This window comes from Mobula birostris, chromosome 9 (assembly GCF_030028105.1).
Source record: "Mobula birostris isolate sMobBir1 chromosome 9, sMobBir1.hap1, whole genome shotgun sequence".
Lineage (NCBI taxonomy): Eukaryota > Metazoa > Chordata > Chondrichthyes > Myliobatiformes > Myliobatidae > Mobula > Mobula birostris.
The window spans coordinates 117,208,081-117,224,776 of NC_092378.1; the positions used below are offsets into that span (position 1 = coordinate 117,208,081).

The 16,696-nt window shown below is 40.2% G+C and overlaps 1 protein-coding gene across 2 annotated transcripts in view; it reads right to left on the reverse strand.

The window, feature by feature from the left end:
• rnf216 (ring finger protein 216) overlaps nucleotides 1–16,696 on the reverse strand; it is a 206,596-nt gene that overhangs the window by 129,869 nt on the left and 60,031 nt on the right. For both annotated transcript variants that reach the window (XM_072268673.1, XM_072268674.1), the window contains exon 13: nucleotides 14,040–14,118. In XM_072268673.1, coding sequence (XP_072124774.1) covers nucleotides 14,040–14,118 — 79 coding nt within the window. The remainder of the gene's footprint in view (nucleotides 1–14,039; nucleotides 14,119–16,696) is intronic.

The window sequence follows — 16,696 nt, forward strand, 5'->3', positions numbered from 1 at the left end:
ACAACTCCCTTAGCTTCAGCATAGCTATGGAAAAGGATAAAAACAGACAAAATGGGAAAGTGCTTAACTGGGGAAGGGCTAACTATGAAGGGATGAGGCAGGAACTAGCGAGAGTAAATTGGAAACAGATGTTCAAGGGTGAAAGCACAGAAGTAATGTGGAGGAAGTTTCGGGGCCACTTGTGCTGGGTTCAGGATAGGTTTGTCCCACTGAGACAAGAAAAAAATGGTAGGAAAAGGGAACAGTGGCTGACGAAACACATGAGACAATTTATCAAGAGGAAGAAGGAAGCATGTGTTAGATACAAGCAGGAAGGAGGGGCTCATGAGAAATATAGGGTAGCCAGGAAGGAGCTTAAGAAAGGACGTAGGAGAGCTCGAAGGGGGCATGAGAAGGCCTTGGCATGTCGGATTAAGGAGAACCCCAAGGCATTCTATGCGTACGTGAAGAACAGAAGGATGACAAGACTGAAGGTGGGGCTGCTAAAGGAGAAAAAAGGCAACATGTGCCTGGAGGCGGAGGTGGTTGGGGAGGTCCTAAATGAATACCTTGCTTCAGTATTCACAACTGAAAAGGACCTTGATCAGGGTGAGGTCAAAACAGAACAGGCCTGTGTGCTGGACAATGTGGAGATTAAAGGAAGTAGTAGTGTTGGATCTTCTTAAAAACCATCAAGATTGATGTCCCCAGGGCCGGACTTGATATACCCCAGGTTACTGTGGGAAGTGAGAAGAGATTGCTAGAGCAGTAGCTATGATCTTTGAATCCTCTTTGGCTGCAGGGGAGGTGCCGAAGGATTGGAGAATGTAGTTGGATGGCAAATGTAGTTCCCTTGTTTAAAAAAGGTAATAGGGAGAATCCTGGGAACTATAGACTGGTGAGTCTTACGTTTGTGGTCTGCAAACTATTGGAAAGGATTCTTAAGAATAGGATCCATGAGCACTTGGAGAAGTACAGTCTACTCAAGGATAGTCAACATGGCTTTGTGAAGGGAAGGTCGTGCCTCACGAGCCTAAAGGTAGAGCGGTAGATGTGGTCTACATGGATTTTAGTAAGGCATTTGACAAGATCCCCCACGAGACTCATCCAGAAAGTCATGAGGCATGGGATCAGTGGAACCTTGGCTGTTTGGTTAAAAAATTGGCTTAAAGGAAGAAAGCAGAGGGTAGTAGTGGAAGGAAAGTATTCTGCCTGGAGGTCAGTGACAAGTACCACAAGTATCTGTTCTGGGACTCCAGCTCTTTGTGATTTTTATAAATGACCTGGATGAAGAGGCGGAAGGATGGGTGAGTAAGTTTGCAGACGACACGAAGATTGGAGGAGTTGTGGATGGAGTTGTAGGTTGAAGGTTACAAGAGGATATAGACAGGATGCAGAGTTGAGCAGAAAAGTGGCAGATGGAGTTCAATCCAGATAAGTGTGAAGTGATGCATTTTGGAAGGACAAACCAGAAGGCTGAGTACAGAATGGTCAGTTACTTAAGAGTGTAGATGAACACAGGGACCTTGGGGTTCAAATCCATACATCCCTCAAGGTCACTGCACAGGTTGATAGGATAGTTAAGAAGGCCTATGGGATGCTAGGCTTCATTAATAGGGGGATTGAGTTCAAGAGTAGAGAGGTCATGTTGCAACTCTACAAATCTCTGGTGAGACCACAGAGTATTGTGTTCAGTTCTGGTCACCTCATTATAGGAAGGATGTGGAAGCTATGGAGAGGGTGCAGAGGAGATTTACCAGGATGTTGCCTGGATTGGAAAACGAGTCTTATGAGGCAAGGTTGGCAGAGCTGGGACTTTTCTTTCTGGAGCGTAGAAGGATGAGAGGGGACTTGATGGAGGACAAGATTATGAGAGGCACAGATAGGGTGGATAGTCAGTACTTGTTTCCCAGAGCATAAATAGCAAACACCAGAGGGCATATGTACAAAATTAAGGGAGGGAAGTTTAGGGGAGACATCAGGGGTAAGTTTTTCTCCCCCCCCCCCCCCCCCACAGAGGGTTGTGGATGCCTGGAATGACTTGCCAGGGATGGTGGTGGAGGCTAAAACATTAGGGGTATTTAAAAGCCTCTTGGACAGGCACATGGATAAAAGAAAAATAGAGGGTTACAGGGTAGTGTGGGTTTAGTACGTTTTTTTAAGAAAACGAATATATGGGTCGGCACAACATCGAGGGCCAAAGAGCCAGTATTGTGTTGTAGTATTCTAGTGTCTAGTGTCTAGAAATTGATTAGACACTTAAAAGAATAATTTGCAATGTGGTGGGGAAAGAGCAGGGGGACAGAGGTGCTGAATATTTTCTTCTCGGAATCGGCAGATCACTAAGCCAAGCAGCCACCTCATGAGCTGTAACTATTTATGATCCAATATTTATTACTTTTTAAATCAACAGGTTTCATTCACAAGCCCCTACTGAAGGGATAAAGTGATTTAAGGGTTTTGAGAGAAAGAACTATTTACAGGATCTGAAGTAGAGGACACAATTTGAAGCAATTAGAATGACATGCGAGAAATGTAAAGATGTCACTTGATAACTAAGCAATGTAGTGTCAATAATGTACAATAAAGGTATTCACCGACTGGCTAATTTACCTACAAAGGATATTGAGTATTAAATTTCCATGAGCAAATTGTTGTCAATGGCAAGACTCAAAGCAAAATGAAAAACTATTACTGTGATTTAACAGATCAATTGCAGAGACTAGTAATGCAAGGCCAGCGCAGGAACAAACCTTTCCGACCCAATGAGCCTGCACTGCCCTATTATAGCCATGTGACCAATTAAACTACTAACCCATACATCTTTTGGAATGTGGGGTGGAACCAGAGTACCTGAAGGAAACCTACATGGTCATGGTGAGAACAAACTCCTTACAGACAGCTGTGGAATTAAATCTGCTTCGCTGCCACTATAATAGATTATGCCAACTGCTACATTATCATGTGGCCAATATTCAAGAACATTTCATTGACCATAGAAAACGCTGCATTGACAAATAGCCAAAACAGCCATTAACAGCTGATAAGTTATTGTCAGTCAGTCTTTGCTGCTCATAGATTTAATTGGCAAACAAGAAAGGCAGAATGAAAAGGAGTCGCCAGAGATATCTTACACTAGCCCTGGATTCCATTTTAATTATCAGCTGCTAATTCAAAAACATTACACCCATCTAGAGTTTAAAAGGAGGAAATTATAGTTTTGAAATTGCTTCATGACTAGCCAATGATAAAGTCCTCCAATGTATTTGCAAGCCCAGATACGTTAATGTATTAAATGCAAAAATCAAGAGAAAATCTGCAGATGCTGGAAATCTGAGCAACACACACAAAATGCTGGAGGAACTCAGAAGGCCAGGAAGCATCTATGAAAAAAAAAAGTGAATATTTCAGGCCGAAACATCAACTGTACTCTTCCCCCCCCCACCCACCACCACCCCCATAGATGCTGCCTGGCCTGCTAAGTTCCTCCAGCATTTTGTTTGTATTAAAAACACAAAATGTTTGGCAACCAAACATGGATCATTCCACACAACCCAAGGTTCCAGGCAATTCACCTTCTGGCACTCCAGTATGTCAAGTATAAATCAAGTTTGTATACTCCCTTTCTGAAAGACATCAGTTACAGAATTATATATTTCATGTTTTTGCAGAGGGCTACAGCATTCAATGGAACTGTTAACTCTGATTAAAAGAAATACAAGTTTTAATGACTTGAATCGTGGAAGATCTTCTGATCAGCCATCATAAACCTTTCATAGAGGGAGAATTCCAAATACAAGAATCTTCAAACTTACATGCCTCATCATACTTTAAACTTTTTGACAAGTGCAGTGATAGCAGGAATCAAATGCATCTCGGAATAATTTTAGACCAGAGACGTCCTGAGTTTATTCCAAGCTGCATATCTCATAGCATTGCAGTGATGAAAAACAGATCTGACCCTTAGCCAACAAAACACCACAGTACATTCAATTGACATTTTTGTGTAACAGATACATTTCAAGGCATGAACTTTACATAAATACAATTAGCTTCTTTTAAAACTTTACTTCATGAAGCACAGTCAGGTTGAATTATGTAGCACAAATTTTGATTTCAGTACTTCATTTTCTGGGGTGCCTTATATTAAAGCTACCGGCCTGAGACATCCACAGAAATACATACCGACTAAAGCCTGCAACTCAGTTCTGCTTGGGTAATCTCATTCCTTAAATTCTAAGATACAGTCTGCATTTAGCACATTGATTTTAGCCATAATTTCCCATGGCTCCCATGTGTATTCTTTATAAGTTAGGTATACGGCTGTCAGCCAAGAACCAATTTCTTGTGATTACTTTGAGTAATATTGTGTTGTGTTGACTGAGTAGGAGTCCCTTAAATAACTTTAATCCAACTTCAATTTTATGAATAGCTTGCAATAAAATATCAAAACATGCATGGCTCTCAACAAGTTCTTATGAAATTAAAGAAAAATGAGGCAGCCTCTCTCTTTGGAGTGGAAGACGAGATATTAGAAAAGTAAAAGAAAAGACTGTTGAGGACTTTGGCACGCTTAAGTAACATGGATTACATGACATTAATAACCAATTTCTTCTGAATAATCTGAAGAGCAATTCATTTGGCATCTCACCTTCCTTTCTAACAACTCCATTAAAATGCATAATTCTCTGACTGAAAAGGAGAGCACTTAAGCCAATTTGCTCCACAAGTATTTTCCTGTGGACTGATTAAACAGCAAATTCATGTGAAAATTCTACACACAAGTTGGTACTTCACCACACTTTTGTTTAATATACTGAAGCACTCATCAGGTGTCAAGTAAATGAAATTCAAAAGTAAGTTCTCAAATGGCAAATTTACTGTATGTGCCTTCAACATAATTATTCAGATAAATTGTCAAAAATGCTATATTAAAAATTCACCCTTGATAATTTGCAATGTACAAGCGGATGGACTCCAAAATGACACAGCACATTCAAGCAAAATATCATGAAACATCATCAACCTTCATAGCACCACAACCAGTTAAGTTTTTCCAAAGCTGACACACGATTTGTTGCATATATCAATATACTGTCTCATTGCACCATCTGGTGGACATTTCAGAACTTGATATTTAATACTAAAAATGAATTAGATTAATACTCTGCATTTCCAAAAACATTTGAGATAATTTTTACGTAGTGGGGAACTTGTTAAATGAAGGTCCCACATCTTTTACTACAATATTCCATTGTGTCATGGCCCATTACGACACACTGCTTCCACTGAATTCCAGATAGCATTTTCATTCATGTATTTTAATTGCTGGGGTGGATAGTAATGGCATTTCAATACATCACTATACATGCTAAATACTTAGCCCATGTTAGGGCATGAAATAATTGATAATACAAAAAGGAAAAGCATACAATCTTATCACTTCACTTTCAACTTTACACCACATTAAATTCATACTGCATAATTCTTTTTGCTTGCGCAAGCAGGAATAGGATATGAAAAGGATGTTTCCCATGGTGGGAGTGTCCAGGACAAGAGGGCACAGCCCCAGGATAGAGGAACATCCATTTAAAACAGATACAGAGAAATTTCTTTAGCCGGGGTGGTGAATTTGTGGAATTTGTTGCCGCAGGTGGCTGTGGAGGCCAGGTCATGGGGAAAAAAAGATTATGAGAGAAAACTGGCAGGGAACATAAAAACTGACTGTAAAAGCTTTTATAGATATGTAAAAAGGAAAAGACTGGTAAAGACAAATGTAGGTCCCCTACAGACAGAAACAGGTGAATTGATTATGGGGAGCAAGGACATGGCAGACCAATTGAATAATTACTTTGGTTCTGTCCTCACTAAGGAGGACATAAATAATCTTCCAGAAATAGTAGGGGACAGAGGGTCCAGTAAGATGGAGGAACTGAGTGAAATACATGTTAGTAGGGAAGTGGTGTTAGGTAAATTGAAGGGATTAAAGGCAGATAAATCCCCAGGGCCAGATGGTCTGCATCCCAGAGTGCTTAAGGAAGTAACCCAAGAAATAGTGGATGCATTAGTGATAATTTTTCAAAACTCTTTAGATTCTGGACTAGTTCCTGAGGATTGGAGGGTGGCTAATGTAACCCCACTTTTTAAAAAAGGAGGGAGAGAGAAACCGGGGAATTATAGACCGGTTAGCCTAACGTCGGTGGTGGGGAAACTGCTGGAGTCAGTTATCAAAGATGTGATAACAGCACATTTGGAAAGCAGTGAAATCATCGGACAAAGTCAGCATGGATTTGTGAAAGGAAAATCATGTCTGACGAATCTCATAGAATTTTTTGAGGATGTAACTAGTAGAGTGGATAGGGGAGAACCAGTGGATGTGGTATATTTGGATTTTCAAAAGGCTTTTGACAAAGTCCCACACAGGAGATTAGTGTGCAAACTTAAAGCACACGGTATTGGGGGTAAGGTATTGATGTGGATAGAGAATTGGTTAGCAGACAGGAAGCAAAGAGTGGGAATAAACGGGACCTTTTCAGAATGGCAGGCAGTGACTAGTGGGGTACCGCAAGGCTCAGTGCTGGGACCCCAGTTGTTTACAATATATATTAATGACTTGGATGAGGGAATTAAATGCAGCATCTCCAAGTTTGCGGATGACACGAAGCTGGGCGGCAGTGTTAGCTGTGAGGAGGATGCTAAGAGGATGGAGGGTGACTTGGATAGGTTGGGTGAGTGGGCAAATTCATGGCAGATGCAATTTAATGTGGATAAATGTGAAGTTATCCACTTTGGTGGCAAAAATAGTTAAACAGATTATTATCTGAATGGTGGCCGATTAGGAAAAGGGGAGGTGCAACGAGACCTGGGTGTCATTATACACCAGTCATTGAAAGTGGGCATGCAGGTACAGCAGGCGGTGAAAAAGGCGAATGGTATGCTGGCATTTATAGCGAGAGGATTCGAGTACAGGAGCAGGGAGGTACTACTGCAGTTGTACAAGACCTTGGTGAGACCACACCTGGAGTATTGTGTGCAGTTTTGGTCCCCTAATCTGAGGAAAGACATCCTTGCCATAGAGGGAGTACAAAGAAGGTTCACCAGATTGATTCCTGGGATGGCAGGACTTTCATATGAAGAAAGACTGGATGAACTTGGCTTGTACTCGTTGGAATTTAGAAGATTGAGGGGGGATCTGATTGAAACGTATAAAATCCTAAAGGGATTGGACAGGCTAGATACAGGAAGATTGTTCCTGATGTTGGGGAAGTCCAGAACGAGGGGTCACAGTTTGAGGATAAAGGCGAAGCCTTTTAGGACTGAGATTAGGAAAAACTTCTTCACACAGAGTGGTGAATCTGCGGAATTCTCTGCCACAGGAAACAGTTGAGGCCAGTTCATTGGCTATATTTAAGAGGGAGTTAGATATGGCCCTTGTGGCTAGGGGGATCAGAGGGTATGGAGGGAACGCTGGGGTGGGGTTCTGAGTTGGATGATCAGCCATGATCATAGTAAATGGCGGTGCAGGCTCGAAGGGCCGAATGGCCTACTCCTGCACCTATTTTCTATGCTTTCTATGTTTTCTATGAGGTATATTCAAGACAGAGCTCGTTAGGTTCTTGAATGGACACGGCATCAAAGGTTACTGGGAGAAAGGTGGGGAGTGGGGCTGAGGGAGAAAGACAACCAAAAAGGGATCAGCCATGATTGAATGATGCAGCTGATTCAATGGGCCAAATGGCCTAATTCTGCTCCCACATCTTATGGTCTAATAGGATTTCATTTGAGTTCAAGTGTGTTGAGACAATATTTTTCTGAAACATTAGGAAAGTAAGCATCACTATTGGCTTATTTCAGCAAGATGGCAAGGGTTTGGGAGTCTCACTGCAGTCTCAAATTTGCAATGTATAGGTTTAATAAATCAGTCAAGGAGGCAGATGACTGACTTTGAAAAACAGGAATCCAAGACTGGGAAAGGAAACAGAAGTTTCAGCGATTAGTATTATACACTTCAATGCAAGTAGTTCATAAAATAAAGGCTTGACAGAGACCGACACATGGGAGAATTATGATTTCTTAAAGATGTTTTATGACCGATAGGAATGGCAGTTCAACAATCCTGGTTACAATGTTTTCATATGAGACGAAGAGGACTTAAAAAAGCAGGGGAGGATGCAGCAATATTGGCCAAGAAAAGAATTCCAATTGTGAAGAGCAATTACAGTTTGTACATTCATTCATCTTTCACGTACATAATCATTCCAGGTTAAAGAGAGGAACACAAAGAGATCAAATAGCTAGGAGCGTACACTGATTTCTGAAATAACAGGAAGGCAGGTGAAGAAATTTGTTGATCAATTTCTGCCGAGTTTAAAAAAGGCAGAACTAACCAACTTATTATTAAGTCACGTGGTAATAAGGCAAGAATTCTGAATTCCTGAACTACCTTGAAGAAAACATTTCAATTATTATGCAGCAGATAGGAGTTGGTAACAAACTTAATTCTAGAAAATAAAATGAAAGGTTCTAAGAAGTTGAAAGAATGGGAGTGGGATAGCATGAGGAAGTTGCAAGAATGATTCAGTTAAGTTTAGAATCAACATGGAAATGGATAAAGTCCATGAGTACAAGTTCTAAATTGGGGCAAACTAAACTTACTGGACTGTGATATAGTGCCTTGAAGTAAAACTTTTATTGAAGTAAAACTTACAAAACATTGTGCATCATGTGAAATCAAAAGAAAAATTCCAAAAGCTGTCAACAATTTTCTGAAAATTAAAAACCAAAGTTGAGAGGCTGAAAAAGTATTTATCCCCTTTGTAATAATTACACTAACTTTCCTCAGGTGCAACACTGTATATTACCTTACCAACTCAACCAATTTGTTGATGTAGAAAGTTGGAGGATCATACCAATTCTCACTGCAAGGTCCAACAGAATGGTAGATTTTCAACAGACGAAACCAAAATGAAGACAAAAAGCATTCAAGGCACTAAACATACCTTAGAGCTTAATGCAGTCCATCATGAAAAGGTGGGAAAAAAAATGAAACCAGAGTCACATTGCCGAGGTCAGGCTGCCCTTCTAAACTTAGTCACCAGAGAAGAATGGCACTTGTAAGAGAGGCCACTGTGATGCCAACAGTCACTGAGTGAGCTGCAGAAGTCAGTGGTTGCAACTGGAGATGAACCTCATTGCTCCACAATCTCTAAGGCCTTGCACAGAAAAGGTATTTATGGAAGAGTGACAAGGAATAAGCTCCGGCTTTATAAAAAATCCTTGCTCGTAAAAACTTTGCAGTATCTTCTACGTGACACTTTACAACGATGGAGAAGGTCTTATGGTTGAACAAGACTAAAGTGGAACTTTTTGGCCTCAATACTAAGCTATACGTGTAGTACAAATCTAATACTGCAAATCAGCTTAGTAACACCATCCTTACTGAAAAGTTTGGTGGAGGTAGTATCATGCTTTTCAGCAGGAGGGACTGGAAATCTGGTCAGCATTGATGAGAAGATGAATGCTGCTAAATACAGAGATCCTGGATGAAAACCTGCTAGCCTCTGCCCAAAAGCTTAAGGAGGAATGGGCAATTATCCAAAAAGATTACTGGCAGCAATAGCTGGGAGAGGTTGTTCAACTAAATACCGAGTTGAGGGGGATGCTGACATTTCAATTTTCAAATTTTCATATGCTTTAAAAATTCTCAGTTAAGATGATCAAAAACTCTGATTGCGATACTCATTTACGTGAGCAAAGGGTTGGGGACTAAATACTTTTTACAGGACACTATATGCCTTTCCAAAACTGAAGTCAAACCAGCCACTTAAAAAGGTAGATCACAGTCAGAACAATGGCAGATAGTCAGTTTGGAGTCATCAAGAGCCAAGACTAAAAATGTCCTTATTAAAATTTGGAAATTTTCAAATCCAGATCCCACCTGCCCACAGATGTACAGAACATACAGGGTAGAGCAAGGCAAAAACAAATTAAAGTTATGAAAGGCAAAAATTACTCTACAAGCAGAAAGCCTCTAGGCAACTAAAGGAAATAAGAGGGGTAGGAGGGCATATATAAAATTACTGACAGATATATGAAGAGCAAAATAGAGGCAAGAGTGGATGTCAGACTACTGGAAAATGCCACTGGAGAGGTAGTAATAGGAGACAAAGTAATGGCAGATGAACTCAAGTAGTATTTTGCATCAGTCTTCACTGTGGAAGACACTAGCAGTATGCTGGAAATTTGAGTATTGGGGGCAGAGGTTTGTGTAGTTGTTTTACCATGACCATTAGATCATAAGACATAGGAGCAAAATTAGGCTATTCAGTCCATCAAGTCTGCTCCATTCAATCATGGCCAATTTATTATCCTTCTCAACCCCATTCTCCTGCCTTCTTCCCGCAACCATTGTTGGCCTAATTCCACAGATTCACCACCCTCTGAATAAAGAAATTCCTCTTCATCTCAGTTCTACTTGGACATTTCTCTACTCTGAGGCTGCACCCTCTGGTCCTAGTCTCCCCCACTATAGGAAACATAGGAAACATCCTCTCCAGATCCATCCCTTCTAAGCCTTTCAGTATTGGATAGGTTTCAATTAAATCACTCCCCTCCTCCCCCCCCCCCCCCACCACCAATTCCCCTAAACTTTAACAGGTACAGGCCCAGAGCCAAATGCTTCTCATACATTAACCCTTTCAATCCTAGGATCATTCTTGTGAACCCTCTCTAATGCCAGTCTATCTTTTCTTAGATAAGGAGCCCAAAACTGCTCACAATAGTACAAATGTGGCCTGGCCTTATAAAGCCTCAGTATTGCAAGCTTGCTTTTATACTCTAGTCCTCTTGAAATAAATACTAACATTGTTTTTGCCTTCCTTATCACCGATTCAATCCGCAAGATAACCTTTACAGTATCCTAGGAAAAAAGGGATGAGGTCCTGAAGAGTGAACATAGGGAAGTAGTAAGGAAGCTAAACAGCAAGACAAGGCAGTAATCTCTGAATTGCTGCTAGGACCATATGCCAGTGAGGTCAGATAGGAAGATATGGCAAATGAATGTGTCTGAGGAGCTGGTTCAGATTTGTGAATCATTAGGATCTCTTCTGGGGAAGGTATGACTTATAGAAAAGTTACAAATGACCTCAAGCGACACCAATGTCCTTGCAGGTAGGTTTTCTGGATCCGTTGGGAAGGGTTTACACTTCCCTAATATTGATTGGCACTTCCATAGTGCAAAATGTTTACTTAGAGCAGAATTTCTTAGGTACATCCAGGATGGATTCCTGACACAGTACGTGGACAAACTGATTAGAAGAGACCACAATGGATCTAATATTAGGCAATGAAGCTGGTCAGGTAACAGCTTTCTCAGCAGGTGAGCATTTCAGGAGGCAGTAATCATAGCTCCCTGACCTTCAACATAACAATGGACAAAGACAGGAATAAATGATATGTAAGGTGTTTAATTTGGAGAGGGCTAATTATGATAAGAGAGAGGAACTTGGGAATGTAAATTGGGTACAGGTGTTCAGAGAACTGAACAGCAGAAATGTGGTGGTTGTCTAGGGAGCACTTGCATGGGTTCTGGATAGGTTGTCCCACTGAGACAGGGAACCACGACTGACAGGAGAGGTGGGATATTTAATCAAGAGGAAGGAGGAGGAAGCATACCTAAGGTTTAGGTAGCAAAGATCAGATTGCACTCTTAAGAATTATAAGGTAGCCAGGAAGGAATGTAAGAAAGGACATAGAAGAGATAGAAGGGAACATGAGAAGGCCTTGGCAATAATATTATGGAAAATTCCATGGCATTCTATACATGTGAGGTATAGGAGAATGGCTAGAGTGAGCATAGTATTGGTCACGGTTAAAGACAGTAACATGTGCCTGGAGGTAGAGGAAGCAGGATATCCGTGTTCACCGAAGAGAGAGACATTGAATGTGAGGTTAATGTAGAGCAGACTAATGTGCTGGAGCATGTGGAGGTTAACAGGCAGTACTGGAGCTTCTGAAAAACATCAGGGAAGTGAGAGAAGATATTGCTAGTGTGTTCATGATTTTTGCATCCTCCCTGGCCATATGAATATTATAAGAGGATTGGAGGTTGGTGATTAGTAGTGCTCTGCAGGGATCTGTTCCAGTACCCCTACTCTTCGTGATTTTTATAAATGATTTGGGTAAGGAAGTGGAATGGTGGGAAGATCTGCAGATGAGATGAAGGTTGATGATAAATTGGTTAGTGAAAAGGTTGTCATAAGGTTACAAGGGGATATAGATAGTATGTCGAGCTGGGTGGAGAAGTAGCAGATGGAGCTCAATCTGGAAAAGTATAAAGTGATACATTTTGGAAGGTCAAACTTGAAGGCATATTTCAGGATTAATGACAAGGCACTTAGTGTGGAGGAACAAACTTCAATAGAGTACTCAAAGAAGCCATGCAAGTTGACAGGTTGATTGAGGCAGCATATGGTGTTCTGGCCTTCATTCATTGGGTAATTGAATTCAAGAGTCGTGAAGTAATGTTGCAGCTCTACGAGGTTAGACCATGGAGAATTATGTTCAATTCTGGTTGCCTCATTGCAGAAAATATGTTGATACTTTAGAGGGTGCAAAGGAGATTTACTACGATGCTACCTGGATTAGAAAGGTTGCATGAACTAGGGCTTTTCTCACTAGAGTGTAGGAGGATGAAAGATGATTTGGTAAAGATGTCTAAGATTATGAGAAGCATAGATTAAATAGACAGCCAGCACCTTTTCCCCCAGGCTGGCAATGACTAATACTAAAGGACTTACGTTTAAAGTGAATGGTGGAAAGTTTGGGGAGATGCCACAGGTGGGTTTTGTTTTTAAACCAAGACAAGAGGTTGCCTGGAAAGCACTGCTGTGAATGGAGATAGCAGCTGATATAATTGGGACACTTAAAAGACTTGGCTATGCTAACAAAAATGAAGGGCATGGATTGAGCAGGATGGAAAGGCGATCGTGGATTAGATTTATATACTGTAGGCCAAAATAACATCATAGGTACTGTGATGTACCATGCCGTTTTCTTTAATACTTCATTCAGCTGATTTGTGTTTTCAAGCTTTGCATAGGATACATTGCTGAGTCACTGAATTTATAACGGCAAGGGTTAGTATTTCTAAGGTTTTTTTGATGAGAATAAATTATTTATTTTTTTTTAAAAATTGATTAATTTTAGAAAATACATTCAGCGCATGCATAATTTCTGGAGGAGATAAAGTATATAAATAATTTTTGGTGGCGATACAATTTATAAATGTTTCCATTACACCAATGAATAAGATGGGGAAAATACTTTAATTTGCCCTTTTACCCAAATTTCATATTGTAATATACAGGGGTGCAGTGCTAGCCGGATCTCTTTAAGAAAAAAGCTGAAATAAACAAGCTGATTAATTAGGTGCTGCCCAGGGTGATTTGAGTATCTCAGAAACTGCTGATCTCCTGGGATTTTACGCACAACAGACTCTGGAGTTTACAAAGAATGGTGCCAAAACAAAAAAAAAAATCTAGCAAGTGGCTGTTCTGTGAATGAAAACATTTTGTTAAATTCATTCGCTGGATTTTTTTTTTTTTTTTGTTTTTGGCACCATTCTTTGTAAACTTCAGAGTCTGTTGTGCATAAAAATCCCAAGAGATCAGCAGTTTCTGAGATACTCAAATCACCCTGGGCAGCATCTAATTAATTAGCTTGTTTATTTTGGCTTTTTTCTTAAAGAGGTGCCGGATGCACTCCAGCTAGCACTGCACCCCTGGTAATATATACTAAGTATTAAAAGAAACCCTGAAGGAAAAAAAAAAAGTGTAGAAGCATCTACTTCCTAGTCACCATTCCTCAATTTTACCTAGCCCTACCTCAATGATGACATTCCATCTCTACTATTAACACATGCAGTATAACGGTATGATACCATACACACTCAATACACATTGTTCTCCATAGCTATGAATGAAAAACTAAATTAAAATCATTCAAGCCTGAATTGATTCAAGCTGACCAACACTTTTCTTTAAATTAATATTAGTTCTTACCTTTCGACAGCGAGGGTTGGGACAGCTGAACATATTTATTTCTTTGTCCAGTAGTGCAGGGAAGTTGCAGAATGGACATCTGGAACATGTCACATACAGAAAATTATAAACTTAAAATATACAAAAATACATTTGAAATTTTTACCAAACTATCTGCTTTGTAAAAATAATTACAGCATAACAAACAACAGGAATTCTGCAGATGATGGAAATTCAAGCAACACACATCAAAGTTGCTGGTGAACGCAGCAGGCCAGGCAGCATCTCTAGGAAGAGGTACAGTCGACGTTTCAGGCCGAGACCCTTCCCGACGAAAGGAAGGGTCTCGGCCTGAAACGTCGACTGTACCTCTTCCTAGAGATGCTGCCTGGCCTGCTGCGTTCACCAGCAACTTTGATGTGTGTTGCCTTAATTACAGCATATTGGGTCTTCAGTCCATTCTTAACCTGTGCTGAGCAGTGATCGTGGGTGTCATGCATTACAGCACGGTAGTGTAGTGCTTAGCACAACGTCTTAGAGTACCAGCAACCAGGTTCATTTCCCACTGCTGTCTGAAAGGAGAGTTTAGACATTTTCCCCATGGCATGTGGGTTTCCTCCTAGTGTTCAGTTTTCTTCCCGCAGTCCAAAGACACACCGCCTTGTCGGCTAATTGGACATGGTAAATTGTCTCATTAGGCCAGGTTAAAAATCAGGGGATTGCTGGGCTACACAGCTCAACGACCAGAAAGCCCTATTCCACTGTATCCCAATAAATTTTACTAAATAAATTAAAAAGCAAAAATAACTACAGGAAGTCTCAATAACAGAAAAGTAGACCAGTTCAATTCCCCATTGCTGAACTACTCACAGAAATTTCTGCTAAATATTGTGTACTGATGTGGAAAACAAGTGAGATCTTACAGGACACACAGAAGGCCATTTAGCTCAACTTTTTTTTAATGCTCTGTTGAAGTCTTACTTTACCTCTGAGCCTATTAGCTTAACTTCCCCTTTTAAAAAAAATAGACACGTCTTAAAATTAAAAAAAGATTAGGTTTCTAAAAATCAAAACCATTATAATGCAAGGGATTCAGTTAACCCTGAAATTTTCCCAGGGGATACCAGTTGTCCAGGATGTAAACAAAAAGGTCAGAAATTCATCCATCTCTTCCCAGTGAGGGTGCAGTAAACCATTCACTGTAGCATATGAAACTTTTGTTAGCAACATATTAAATAAAATCCTTTGCTGTAGCAAAGACTGTTCATTTACAAGGTAGACCTGCATTTACTTAGTTGTATCTTAAATATGGCTGTGCCATTTGTGATAGCTTTTACATTTTGATAGACCTGCAGATAATCACCCTTCAGGTTCATTTAGGGCACCAAAGCCTAAAATCATAAGATCAATTGACTTTAAACCTGTACTTCAATACCAGTCAGTGATCGGGGAAATAAGGGACGAACAAAAAAACTGCTTTGTTATACAACAAGATAAATTTGTTATCTTTTAATTGAGTGTCTGATTTCATTTGGCTGGACCATCACCTTGTTAATGTGTCCTGAGGTTATTTTAGATATTAACCAATTACACTAAAGATTAGCAACATTCAGCAATACAAATGTAACATTGCAGACCAATTTGTCTGCCAGTCTCTCACCAGGGAATTTTTAAAATTCTACTTCTACGGAACGAACATTCATCAAAAAAGTGAGGCACGTATATACTCCGAGGCAACTTTATTAGTTACACCTGTACACCTCAGTATTGGCTCATTAGATAATCAGCCAATCATATGGAATCAACTCCATGCATAAAAGCATGCAGACATAACCACGAGGTTCAGTTGTTGTTCAGACCAAACATCAGAATGGGGAAGAAATGTGATCCAAGTGACTTTGATTGTTGGTGCCAGACAGGGTGGTTTGAGATTTCAGAAACTGCATGAAAATCCCAGGAAATCAGCAATCTCTAGAGTTTGCAGAGAATGTGTAAAAAAAAAAACAAAGAACAAAAAATCCAGTTAGTGGCAGCTCTGTGGGCAAAATGTCCTGTTAATGAGAGGTCAGAGGAGAAAGGCCAGACTGGTTCAAGTCGACAAGAAGGCAACAGTAACTCAACCACGTGTTACAACAGTGGTGTGCAGAAGAGCATCACTGATATAACACATCAAACCTTGAAGTGGATGGGCTACAACAGCAGAAGACCATGAACATACACTCAGTAGCAATCATTAGTTATGGGAGGTACCTAACAAAATGGCCACTGAGTTTACAATTAGTACAATTTATTTTTCAACTGATAAGTGGTTCCCCCCCACCCCCCTTGTAATCCCTCACAAACAAAGTGCTCTAAAGTTTAGAATCTAACTTCAGGCTAGAATCTAACTTCAGGCTTAAGGTGACAGTTAAGCTAGATTTTAAGTTACATAAAATATTTGGGTACAAGGAGCCGTATCAAAAACAAAGCTGTACTAAAAACTATTCAAAGATGAGCATACAGTTAGTCAGGCAGTTATAGCTGCTTGCGCTAGATCGTTAAGGATAAACCTTAAAAAATGCATATAATAAATAGCAATTTATATTTTGGATAAAGCTGACTAGATACAAATGCCTTCAGAAAAGCGCTGAGCAAAGCAAACTACACACCATCAACTGATCTAGCCTTTATTTATCGTT